The sequence below is a fragment of the Mytilus californianus genome, unplaced genomic scaffold, assembly GCF_021869535.1.
Source record: "Mytilus californianus isolate M0D057914Y unplaced genomic scaffold, xbMytCali1.0.p SCAF_14, whole genome shotgun sequence".
Taxonomy (NCBI): Eukaryota; Metazoa; Mollusca; class Bivalvia; order Mytilida; family Mytilidae; genus Mytilus; species Mytilus californianus.
The window spans coordinates 29,844,056-29,858,026 of NW_026262626.1; the positions used below are offsets into that span (position 1 = coordinate 29,844,056).

Below are 13,971 nucleotides of genomic sequence, written 5' to 3' on the forward strand. Positions count from 1 at the left end.
GTTTGTAAGGTGTACATGTCTGTATGATGGGTTCATCTGACCATGACCTACTTTTCATAGTTCATTGATTTTTCTTGGGAACAACAAATGAAATTTGGAATCAAGCTTTTTATGATTATGCTATACATTGTTTTCACATCCATTGCTCATCAACTTCCTGTTTATCGAATAATGAAAGAAGGGGTGTCCTTTGTTAGCAATATAGGACAAACTGTTTAAGATTGTTTTAATTCAGATATTAAGGTTGAAACAGTTTACTTGTCTGCTGTATAGTTAACAATTCTCAACTATAAGCAATTAGTTGAAATACAATCTCATACATAATGAAAGAACCTTTGTTGTGTGGGGTATAAAAATTAGGAAATGTGGTATGATTGCCAATTAGTCAACTAACCACCAGAGATCAAAGGACTTGGATATAAGCGACTATTGCTCATCGTACAGTCTTCAACAATGAGCAATACCCATACTGTATAGTAAGCTATAAAAGGTCCTGGCATTACAAAAACAGACCCAGTTCAATCAAGAAAACAAATAGCCTGATTTAAGCTGAAACAATAAACAAAACAAAAATATATATGGCAGACGGCAACCAAGAACAACCACTGAATTACAGGCTCCAGACTATGGGCAGACACATAAAAAATGTGGTGAGGTTAAAAATATTTTTGAGTGCTCAACCCTCCCCTAAGCTGGGACAATGATGTAACAGTAAAACATATTATTACATTGGTTGCAATGAATTACTGTGATTTCCCAGTGAAATAAAAACGGATAATTTCACATGTGAAATAAACTCAGTTATTTCACTCCTCTGACATCATACAATAATAGGTGTTGTCAAAACGTTGTCGGTGACGTCGCATCAAAACAAATTGTCAGTGCGTAGAAAAAGATATAGTTCCTTACATTTTCTACTTTAATTAGGGCCCCGCCGAATGGCAGACGCCCTATAGTGACCAGTCTGTCCGTCCGTCGTACCGTCTGTCCCTCCGTCTATATCTAGAGAACCTTTATGATTTCAAAGTTTATACTTGACATGTATATTAACCAACACCAGAGGGTGTGTCATAATGTATGTACAACTTCCTAGGTCAAAGCCAGGTCAAGGTAAAAAACTTTGGTTTTAGTTGACAACCCCATGTCCTATGGTAAAGATCGTGTCTGCTCTATATCTTGAGAACCGTTATGATTTCAAAGTTTATACTTGACAAGTATATAAACCAACACAGAGGGTGTGTCATAATGTATGTACAACTTCCTAGGTCAAAGGTCAAGGTCATAAACTTCAGTTTCAGTTGACAACCCCATGTCCAATGATAAAGATACAAATTTTTTACCACACATTATTCACAGCGGGGCCCACAGAGATGGCTTCTATCTCAATGATATCTAGTTAGGGCCCCGCCGAATGGCGGACGCCTTATAGTGATCAGTCTGTCCTTCTGTCTGTCTGTCCGTCTGTCCATCCGTCTGTCTGTCCGTCTGTCCATCCGTCTGTCTGTCAGTCCGTCTGTCCATCCGTCCGTCTGTGTGTCCGTCAGTCAGTCCGTCTGTCCATCCGTAACAAATTGTGTCCGCTCTATATCTAGAGAACCGTTATGATTTCAAGGTTAATACTTGACATGTATATTAACCAACACCAGAGGGTGTGTCATAATGTATGTACAACTTCCTATGTCAAAGGTCAAGGTCATAAACTTTGGTTTTAGTTGACAACCCCATGTCCTATTGTAAAGATCGTGACTACTCTATATCTTGAGAACCGTTATGATTTCAAAGTTTATACTTGACATGTATATAAACCAACACCAGAGGGTGTGTCATAATGTATGTACAACTTCCTAGGTCAAAGGTAAGGTCAAAAACTTTGGTTTTAGTTGACAACCCTATGTCCTATGGTAAAGATCGTGTCTGCTCTATATCTTGAGAACCTAATGATTTCAAAGTTTATACTTGACAAGTATATAAACCAACAACACAGGGTGTGTCATAATGTATGTACAACTTCCTAGGTCAAAGGTCAAGGTCATGAACTTCAGTTTCAGTTGACAACCCCATGTCCAATGATAAAGATACAATTTTTTTACCACACATTATTCACAGGGGGGCCCAAAGAGATGGCTCCCATCTCAATGATATCTAGTTCAATTAAAAAGCCCATTGTCAATGTAATAAAAAGAATAACAAATCTAAGAATTTAAACATAGAAAAATATTCAACTCATGACCGAACAACACTGATAATTAACTCATGTGCTATGCACATTCGTGAATTAATGTGTTGTTTGGTCACTCGTAGAATATTTTTCTATATTTGAATTCTTCGATTAGCTATTCTATAAAAATCAAACTGTAAAAATCATTTGGAAAGAGCTTGACTCAACAGATCAGCACAAAGCAAAAAAAATAACTAAAAAAACCCAGCAAATGACACAAAGTACGGATTTAAAAGTACTTGCATTCATTGAAAGCTAGTTCAAAGCCAATTACAACTGATAAATAAATCACTTTTTCCCAAACTTAAATATCAATCGGTACACATCCAACTGATAAAACATAGAAAAGTCATATACAGTTTGAGAAAAGCATAACCTTGTGCAATGCTAAAATACAAGTATATATTTTATGACTGGAAAGTGTACCTGTGATTGGGAAAATCATCTTGCTTAAAAAATGTAGTTCTGACCACTGAGTATTTGTCTAATGAAATAAGTAGGTCACTTCTCTGGAATTAAAAAAAAAACAACAAATAGATCAGCAGCCGACAATGTAACCATAATAGTGGATCTCACATTATTTTTTATCTTTTTGAAGTGTTTTAGATATAATATATTTAAACCTTATTATTGCTGACTTCTTATAGAATTACATTTGGCTTTCATATACATTTTGTAGAGAAAAGTACCTGTAAAAATAAATCCTGACAGTGAATGTGGTCTTTCAAAAAGCTGTTTTCATGATTGCAATGCAACAGATTGCCATTATTTAGTTAGCTGGACCAGTGATTTGAATGATATCACATTTAACATAACAGCAAGGGTTACAGAAGGAAAGGCGTATGAGAGTTGGGTGGCATTGGGATTCTCACCTGATGGTTCTATGGTAAGATTATAGGTTAAAGAAATAACAATTGAAGATACCACAAATTGCAGCAAAAAAATAAAATCAATCTTGGGTAGCTAGGTTAACAGAATATTGATTCAAATAATGAATATGTACATTTTTAGGGTACAAAACGTTTATATCAATGGTGGATAGCTATATTTTCAAGGCCTCATCTGCAATTTTTTAATGATATATACTCAAATTTTCAAAATATTGCTGATTAATTAATAAGATTAAATGTTTAGGTTTAAGTTCACATTGCAAGATGAAAGCAATATCTACCCTTAAGTATTAAAGATACAATGGATAAGTGTTGATTCTTGAAAAAGAAACCATGAGCTTGGAGGGTGAATGTTTTGTTTTTCATGAATCAACACTTATCCATTGTGTCTCTAACTTAAATGATTGTGTTGATGTCTTTTAAGAATTAAAGCCTTTTCTTAATTAGGTGGTATTGTAAGTGAGTCTAAATAACCATGTTATTATGTTCTACGATGTATTAATAAATCTAAGTTCACAATTAATTGGTTATAGAAATACAAATATAACATTTCACGTCTGTCTTTAAATCATTATGCATCTGAATAGTATCAGTAATTTACAAAGTAAGACATATTCGAACTTATTTCTAAGTATATATAATAAGTATGTTACCGAAATTTTTAGCAAGAAACCGAATTCTAGTCACATCACAATTTACTCGCATAGGGATTTGCGAATAAACATTTGTAAAGATATGTAGTAAAACAGATGAAATCAATATTTATAAAACAAGCCCTGTGTGTCTGTTGTGCTGATGTGTATCATATATTCATTTATATATATAAATTAAACATCTAAATTGCAACCCATTTGTAGCCGAGAGGTTTCGTCGATGTGTTGATGTCAATCACACATAACAGATTTCAAGCAGGGTTGCAATTCCCAGTGAAGGCATTTAAAAATTACAAAAGGTACAGGTAAGTTTTTAAATTAATTTCATTAGTGAACAGAAATCAGTAAATTAGCTAATTCAAACTTAATTAAATTAGGCACACAAAGGAAACAATTGAATATAATTTGGTGAGTCCATTTCAGTGACATATTTAGGAAGCTTGATTCTAGAAAAAGACACCACAGTATATGAATAGGCTGACATCAAGGCAAATTATGGTTTAAGTGCTTACAATCACTTTGTCTTTTATGTTATAACAAAATGAAAAAGGATAACTTTACATGAAAATAAGCTTACAAATAAGGCTCACTAGATGGTCTTCAACAATGACTAAACATGCACCATATAAAGAGAACTTACAATCACGGATTAGCCTCATAAATGTTTAAAAATAATGAAGATAAAAATGAAATAAAACAAAACAAAGACATCCACTTACTTTGGAAATGACCTACAATGAAATAACCAGGTTTATGGCCAACCTTTTTTCAAGAATAGATAAAAAAAAACACAAACAAATCAGTCTCTAATTCATTTTAACAGGTATAAACAGGTGAATAAGTTTGTAGATTTTTTTATGAATCAGCAAAGGAATATTTGTTTTCTTTTATATTTTTAGCCCAAGTCAAGTTTTATAATGTGCAAGAATGGGAATGGAACATTTTATGGACAGTATGGATATTCCTCACAGTATACACAGTTTATTGGTATAGACAATGTAATTATGTATTGTATTCCACTTATTTTTGTATGCCCTGTCTGTGATAGGGGGTATTATGTTTTTCTGTTTGTCCATCCCTACCACCTCCTTTTGTTTTAAAATCTGTTTGTCCCTCTTCAGGATTAAGTTTTGGTTTAAAAAAGTTAACCATAAAGTTGTGGCCCTATCAACTTGATGAGACTAAGTATACATGTTCATCATGAAATGGTTTTTTCCTATTATATGCCAAATTGGGTTGTTGACCTGAATTTCAAGGTTAACTGATCAAGTTCAAGTTTTAATTTCAGGTTGTTTACCATGAAATTGTGGTCATTATAAAAGAAATATTCTCCATTTTCAAAAAAATATATTTTATTTACAGGTTACATTACAAATTTCTGACAGCTCAGTTAATGGTGATATAGTTCATTGTACAATTAAAAGACCATTACTATCTGACTCAGATAAAATCTTTAATTTAACTGTGGAGTGGCATATCTTGTTTGCCTATGGTGTAGTAACACTTTATCCTACTGGTTAGTATAATAATTTCTTATAAGAAAGCAAATTCAACATTGCATGTTTGTATTTAGTGATGGTCATGATGTATGTATAAATATAAATAACATGTTTTTCCTTTTTTACTTCCCCTCAGCGAAGCTGATATGATTTATGATGTGGGAAACAAAAGATTTCTTAAACAGCTCAGCTTTGGCTTAGGAACTATCAGATTACCTTGAGTAACACCTCTCAAGGAGTAAGGATTATTTTCTGATTTCAGTTAAAATTTTTAAGAACTAGGTAACATTGGCTAGAGGTATAGGGGGAGGGTTGAGATCTCACTAAACATGTTTAACCCCGCCACATTTTTTTACTCTTTGGTCGGGTTGTTGTCACTTTGACACATTCCCCATTTCCATTCTCTATTTTATATTGGTGCTTCCATACGCACACATATAGAAAATCTGACTAATCAGAAATGCTCAGAATGTCAAGATCTGCTTACTTTCCGTTACCACCAAAATTATCAGGTGACTTCCTTTAAGAGTAAAAAATGTCCTGAAATGACAATTTTTGTTATGCCTTGACAAAGACGAAAAAGCATGACTTAGCCTGCTGTTTCAGGTGGTGGCTGGAGAGTCAACAATTTATTAGTTTGTGATTTGGTCAAATTTAAGGGGAACCACTATAGTGGTAGATCAATAATATTTGGCATGCAGTTGCATTAGCATTGACACGTCTCATTTCCATGGGGATTTTTGGCCATGCCCCCTCATCATGGTTCATTGACTTTGTAATATTTTAAAAAAGCAATGTATTATATTTTTTTTTAGGTCAGTTTAAAGAGAACCACTTATGATAAGTCAATGGTATTTGATATACAGTTGTTTTAGCATTGGCATTTCTCATTTCCACAATGGTTCTTTCACCCTGCTCCTTCAGTCATGGTTCATTGATTTTGAATGCTTTGCATAGTTTCAATGTTAAGGTATTACCATTTAGATTTCAATATTTGCAGTATACTATAAAAATTACATAAAAACGAGGCATATTTGTGTTTCAACAGTTTATTGACTAATTTTTTAGTATTTGCCTATTATCTTAAAAACTATAATAGATAGATTGAAACTGTAATGGTAACAATGATCAGCAATAGAAGACCTGCAAAATTCCAATATGAACAAATACCAAATGATGAAAACCATTGATTGATTCTTTATAGGACTAAATATCTTCAAATGATGATTTTTTTTATGATTTTTGTTGAGCCTTCGACTTTTGTCGAAAAAGCGAGACATAGCGATCCTACATTCCGTCGTGGTCGGTGTTGTCGTCGTCGGCGGCGAATCAACTACAATCAATGCTTTATACAATGCAATGTTTAATTTTGACTTCCACTGATAAAACACAGATCAAGTTGAATTTGGGTAGTGTCACTTTAACTTTTATTGAGTTTTGCCCCTTTATAAATCGAAAGATTGCAAAATTTTTAGTTTCCATTCTGTAACTTAAGTTTGCCCCGACCAAACATTATAAACCTATACACAATATTCATTACCACAAAACTAAGATCAAGTACAAATTTTTTGTTTCCGTTTTCATACTATAGTTTGCCTCAACCAAATGTTATGAAACTTATACACAATGCTTACTTATTACTACATAATAAAGATTAAGTACGAAATTTGGTGACAACACTTTTACCATTCTTGAGTTATGTCCCTTTATAAACATAAAAATTGCTGAATTTTTCGTTTCCGTTCTCTAACTTTAGTTGGTCTCAACCAAATGTTATAAAACGTTTACACATCCTTTCTAGAGTTATGCGTGTTTACAAATAGAAAAATTGCTGAATTTTTAGTTTCTGTTCTCTACTTAAGTTAGCCTCAACCAAATGTTATGAGACTTGCACACAATGCTTATTACCACAAAACTCAGATCAAGTTCAAATTTGGGTAGCGTCACTTTTACTGTTGTTCAGTTATGTCCCTTTATAACTATAGGCCCAAGATCACAATTAATGACCCCGCTTTTCGTTGTCCACGAATATAGTTCCTTTTAATTAGAGTGTATTTTTTCTTAATTTTTTTTTTTTCCCTTCCTCACTCATTTCTTAGTTTTTTTTTGGGTGGAAATGAAAGAAGAAAGGTTAAATAAACTTTTGGATGTTGTATTTTAACTGATTTTGATATTGAAAGAGTGAGTAGGCCAGGTGCAAAAAGGTGATATTTACAGTTTTCGGAACATCTCTTGACTTGTCCATAGGGGTATGGATGTGTATTGGCTAAATTTGTAAGAGTCATTGGTTCAATCTTTCTGAATTTTGGATACATTTTTGGACTAGTACTATACATTACACACACAAAAGATTTGACAAAAATGCATGGTGCAATTTTTTTAATGAAACAAAACGTTATAAAGAACTAATAGAGGATTTAATTGTGGTCTGTGGCCTAGGAGGCCCAAGACCACAATTAATGACCCCGCTTTTCGTTGTCCACGAATATAGTTCCTTTTAATTAGAGTGTATTTTTTCTTAATTTTTTTTCTTTCCCTTCCTCACTCATTTCTTAGTTTTTTTTGGGTGGAAATGAAAGAAGAGAGGTTAAATAAACTTTTGGATGTTGTATTTTAACTGATTTTGATATGGAAAGAGTGAGTAGGCCAGGTGCAAAAAGATGATATTTACAGTTTTCGGAACATCTCTTGACTTGTCCATAGGGGTATGGATGTGTATTGGCTAAATTTGTAAGAGTCATTGGTTCAATCTTTCTGAATTTTGGATACATTTTTGGACTAGTACTATACATTACACACACAAAAGATTTGACAAAAATGCATGGTGCATTTTTTTTAATGAAACAAAACGTTATAAAGAACTAATAGAGGATTTAATTGTGGTCTGTGGCCTGATATGCAAGCGGGGGCATCATCTGTGTCCACATGTGGACACTATCCAAATTTATTATTAATTTTTTTCCTCATTTTTGTTGAGCCTGCGATTAACAGCAAAAGTAGGTGAGACACTGGGTTTTTATTTTTTGCTTATCTTGAAATCTATAGGCTGAAATTTTCAGAAGCAAGAATAATGACCAATACAAGATCTACAAAAATGCCAATATGACCATTGGATGACTTTTTATATGAGTTTTGCCCTTAAATGTTTTTAGCTCACTTGGCCCAAAGGGCCAAGTGAGCACTTCTCATCACTTGGCGTCCGTCGTCCGTCGTCGTCCGTTAACTTTTACAAAAATCTTCTCCTCTGAAACTACTGGGCCAAATTTAATCAAACTTGGCCACAATCATCATTAGGGTATCTAGTTTAAAAAATGTGTCCGATGACCCCGCCTGCCAACCAAGATGGCGGCCATGGCTAAAAATAGAACATAGGGGTAAAATGCAGTTTTTGGCTTATATCTCTGAAACCAAAGCATTTAGAGCAAATCTGACAAAGGGTAAAATTGTTTATCAGGTCAAGATATCTGCCCTGAAATTTTCAGATGAATCTGACAACCCGTTGTTGGGTTGCTGCCCCTGAATTGGTAATTTTAAGGAAATTTTGCCGTTTTTGGTTATTATCTTGAATATTATTATAGATAGAGATAAACTGTAAACAGCAATAATGTTCAGCAAAGTACAATCTACAAATAAGTCAACTTGACCAAAATGGTCAGTTGACCCCTTAAGGAGTTATTGCCCTTTATAGTCAATTTTTAACCATTTTTCATAAATTTTTGTAATCTTTTACAAAAATCTTCTCCTCTGAAACTACTAAGACAAATTTAACCAAACTTGTCCACAATCATCATTAGGGTATCTAGTTTAAAAAATGTGTCCGATGACTCTGCCAGCGAACCAAGATGGCCGACATGGCTAAAAAATAGTACATAGGGTAAAATGCAGTTTTTGGCTCATATCTCTGAAACTAAAGCATTTAGAGTAAATCTGATGAGGATAAAATTGTTCATTAGGTCAAGATCTATCTGCTGCGAAATTTTCAGACCAATCAGGCAACACGTTGTTGGGTTGCTGCCCCTGAATTGGTAATTTTAAGAAAATTTTGCAGCTTTTGGTTATTATCTTGAATATTATTATAGATAGAGATAAACTGTAAACAGCAATAATGTACAGCAAAGTTAGATCTACAAATAAGGCAACATGACCAAAATTGTCAATTGACCCCTTAAGGAGTTATTGCCCTTTATAGTCAATTTTTTACAATTTTCATAAATTTTGTAAATTTTTGTAAATTTTTACAAAGTATTTTCCACTGTAACTACCTGGCCAAGTTCATTATAGATAGAGATAATAGTAAGGAGCAAGAATGTTCAGTAAAGTAAGATCTACAAACACATCACCATCACCAAAACACAATTTTCTCATGAATCCATCTGTGTCCTTTGTTTAATATGCACATAGACCAAGGTGAGCGACACAGGCTCTTTAGAGCCTCTAGTTTTTTTATTTTGTTGAGTTATTGTCTAATAATTTAATTTTGGATGTAACACGTCTTCTGATTGGCTGAAAGTGTTTTGTCTATCAGCTCATAGACATAATTTTGTCATGTGAACGTGACGTCATCAACGTTTCTATCATGATTTACTACTTTTTAGAATTAAATTATTAGGAATGACTGTAATATTTTTTCTGCCTATTCGAAATAACATAAAAACTGTGGTGCACACTTTTAAATAACAGTGTGCACCACAATTTTTATGTTATTTCTTCACAGACTTATTACAGCCATTCCTTAATTATCTTGAAAAAACTATAACAGATATTTAGAAACAGTTAACAGTAAAAGTGATTAGCAATACAAGACCTACAAAATTGTCTTATGATGGAAACCATAGGAAGACTCTTTAATGACAACTATTTATTTTTTTTGTGTTTTCCCCATTATCTTTAATACTAAAATAGATTAGTAGAAACTTTAGGCAGCAAAATATTATCAGGAGTACAAGATATGATTTAAAACAGGTACTCTTAGGAGCCTCTTGTTTTCAAAATCATTTTGCTATTTACTTTATTTTAGAATTTAATGATAACAGATTTATACTATGCACATTAAGTGCATGAAAAAGAGAAACAAAAGAGGATAAAAAGACTTTTAATAAAAAGTAGACAATTTTTATTTTAATATCTGCTGTAGATTTTAAATGATTTAGGTTAATTCCATAGACTCATTTCATGGTTGTCCTACATCTTATATATGTCACAAACATAAAATTTATGTATGAAGTTAGCCTTATAATATTTTTTTCTATCGTTATAGGTGAACCAATGGCTAATTTGCATGACTTTAAGATTGGTAGTACCTACTTGACAGATTTTCAGAAAATATCAAACATACCAACCACAATAGCACCTTCCACAGACACTACAGCAGCAAATGTAAATATTATCTATAAAAAAATGGCAGAGGATACCAAATGAACAAAACTATAAGAAGAAGGAAAGCAAACAACACCATGGCCAAAAAGAAAAATAACATTCTTAAAAACACTACACAAAAAACTTAAAAAAGATCAACTTGAACTTGGGAATAAACTGTGGTGCTCCAGAAGGGTAAGGTCCTGCTCCAGTAGTGGCACCCATCATGTTGCTCATTACAAGTAAAAAATGGTGATAAATTTTGTTATGTGATGTCAAAATCATATAAGGAAAAGAGTTTTAAAGACTTGCAGCACCCATGAGGTGAATTGATACAGTTTCAGGGGAGATAACTATTAATGCAATAATAAACATTCAATGTCTGATTGTCACCAGTTTTGTTTGTAACTGTAAATTCAGAAATTATTGCGATGTTTTTATTAATGCGAATAATACTACTGGGTGAATATCGAAATAATATGGCATTTTGATAACTGAAACATAGACCTGTGTGCAGATTTTTTCGAAATCGCAAAAATCGCAATAGTTAAACTCACATTTTATCCATTCTTGAAAAATCGCAAAAATAAATGCACGCAATAATTTCTGAATTTAAATTATTACATTGCCTTGATGTAATCAGAAAGCGAGAATTATATTTTGAATATTAGAACATCTATAAAATTGACAAAAAAGTTGAAAAAGACAAGTTTTGAATTTTTTAAATGATATTGAAGACAAATATTTGTACTTGCACTGTGTATGTGAAATTTGGTACGAGTCTGAGACATTGTCATACTTTTCTAAAAGTTGGACATATGCTGCAAAATATAGAGCATCATTTTTAATGGAATATGTTGTCTTCATAAAAAGCATGGCAATACATACTTTTATACCATTGTATTTATTTCATAATCAGAATGAGTCAACTGATTTCAAAATATTTAAAAAATGACAATATAAGTTCTTCTAGAAAGATCAGAAGTTGTTTCTTACAACATATCTCAAAATCTGAAATATGGAAAATAAATGTGAAAATGTATCAACTCCCCTCAAGTCTACATTCTGCATATTTTATGAATTACATTTCTGTTTTTTAAAACTGCAAAAAATATCAGAAAGACAAGATGTACAAATAAGTTAAACAGGCCCAAAATCATGGTTAAGTCATTAGGGGTTGGTCGGTTTCTCAGATACTATAATCAGTAGATGAACTTTATTTGGTATGAATGATTGTAAGGTGTACATGTCAGACAGACAGGTTTCATATTACCTTTACCTCATTTTCATGTTTCATTGGTCAATGTTAAATGTTGGTGTTTTAGTCTGTTTTTCAGATACTACAACAATAGGCCACTATATTTAGTGTATGGAATGATTGTGAGGTGTACATGTCAGATTGGCAGGTTTCATATGACTGTGACCTCATTTTCATGTTTCATTGGTTAATGTTAAGTGTTGGTACATGTATTTTGGTCTGTTTTTCAGATACTATGAGCAATAGGCCAGCTATATTTGGTGTAAGGAGTGATTGTTAGTTGTACATGTCTGTCTGGCAGGTTTCATCTGGCCTTGACCTCATTTTAATGGTTCATTGGTCAATGTCAATTTTGATGGTTAGCTTTGTTTCTATAAGCAAAAGGTTAGCTATTTTTTGTGAATGGAATAATTGTAAGGTATTCATGTTGGTCTGACTTGACTTGATTTTCATGGATCATTGATACTGTAAAGTTTATGTGGTAATTTTAGTGTAAATCTTAAAGACTTACAGGTAAAATTAATCATGATGAGCGAAGCAGGCGAGACATTTCAGTGTGTGCACAGCCATTCTACTGTAGAGTTATTGTAACTTCATTTACAGATATTTTTCTTGTCAGTATATACACTTTATTACCTCTGGAAATTCTCAGTTTGTTGTTTTAATTTAGCTTATAGTTTTGAAAAACAATATAGTTAATAGTAAGACATAAAATTACCTTTACATAAATTTCAGTCTCCAGATAAGATAACACCTGATCCAGAGTGTGGTAAAACTAAAGGATGTTTCCCAATATGTTCTGGTTCATCATGTTCATCACTGGTCACATGGCAAAAACATGGAGATTACATCCTTTTTGAGATAGCACAAGAAATTTCATTGAACACAGACAACAGATGGATAGCTGTAGGATTTTCTGGAAATCAGCAAATGGTATTTTACTTTTTAGTTATAAATTCTTTAAACAAAATAACTTAATGGCAATCAGTACAAAAACTACACATATCAAAAGCAAGGTACAGCAATTTTATTGCTGGTCTTCATCTCAAAGTCACAATGAGGCCTTCAACACTACCCAAAATGTTGAACGTCCATGCAAGCCTGTGATGGCCCATGGTATAAATTCACCCTTTCAACCAAGATCTTTTTCATTTAAATAAAAAAGGACAAAAAGTATATCTAAAGCCAGGCAAAGCAAACTTTATTAAAAACTTGCATTCAAAACAATTTCCAAAATTTTGTACAGCAAATTTTAATAACACAATATCTGTTTTTAATGCTAGTGCTAAAGGACTGACTACTGTGCCCTTGGTTCCCTCTAGGACTAACAGTCCACCAGCAGAGTAAGGTGTACTGTACATGTCTGTCTGGCAGGTTTAATCTCTCTTCTTGAACTCATTTTTATGGTTAGTTGGGCAACATTAAGTTTATGTGGTTAAGACTGTTTCTTAGGTACCATAGGCAGTATAACTATATTAGGGGGTTTGTAAGGTGTACATGTTCATCTGGAAGAGTTCATCTGACCCTGACCACATTAAGATGGGTCATTGGTAATGTTAAATATATGTAATTCTTGTAGTAATACCTTTATCTTAAAGACTTTCAACATAAATTGAATCATGATCAGTAAAACCAGAGAGACATTTCAGAGTTTGCTCTCTTGTTAAAGATTTCATAATGATTTATTCAAATTTAAGTAACCTTCATTCATTTTTTCCTATCATTTATTTCTTTTATAAGTAAAGGTAGTTTTACAGAATAATATATCATGAAGCTGATTGTTCAGAATGTATAGTTTGATTTTGTCTTACTAAATTTATGATAATTTCAGTATGTACAACACACTTCTCTAGAAAAATCTTCACCAAAAAGTTTAGACCTCAAAACCATCTTGAGACCATTTTTTTTCTATGGCATCTACTAAAACAGAATGTGTTGTGTTGTCATATTGTCATATTACAGATCAGATCAACAAGGAAATTTTCACAGTTTATACTTTCAACAGAATCAATATTGATGTAATGAATAGATGTGTTTTGCTGAATTATAAACATTCAGTTTTCCTTACAACTTGAAAAATAATTTTGTATGATTTCAG

The 13,971-nt window shown here is 32.7% G+C and overlaps 1 protein-coding gene across 1 annotated transcript in view; it reads left to right on the forward strand.

Moving 5' to 3' along the window:
- The window catches only part of LOC127724644 (uncharacterized), a 336,855-nt gene that overhangs the window by 27,338 nt on the left and 295,546 nt on the right, over nt 1–13,971 (forward strand). Inside the window, exons 13-17 of the mRNA XM_052231669.1 lie at nt 2,898–3,104; nt 4,661–4,759; nt 5,124–5,277; nt 10,518–10,636; nt 12,609–12,806. Coding sequence (XP_052087629.1) covers nt 2,898–3,104; nt 4,661–4,759; nt 5,124–5,277; nt 10,518–10,636; nt 12,609–12,806 — 777 coding nt within the window. The remainder of the gene's footprint in view (nt 1–2,897; nt 3,105–4,660; nt 4,760–5,123; nt 5,278–10,517; nt 10,637–12,608; nt 12,807–13,971) is intronic.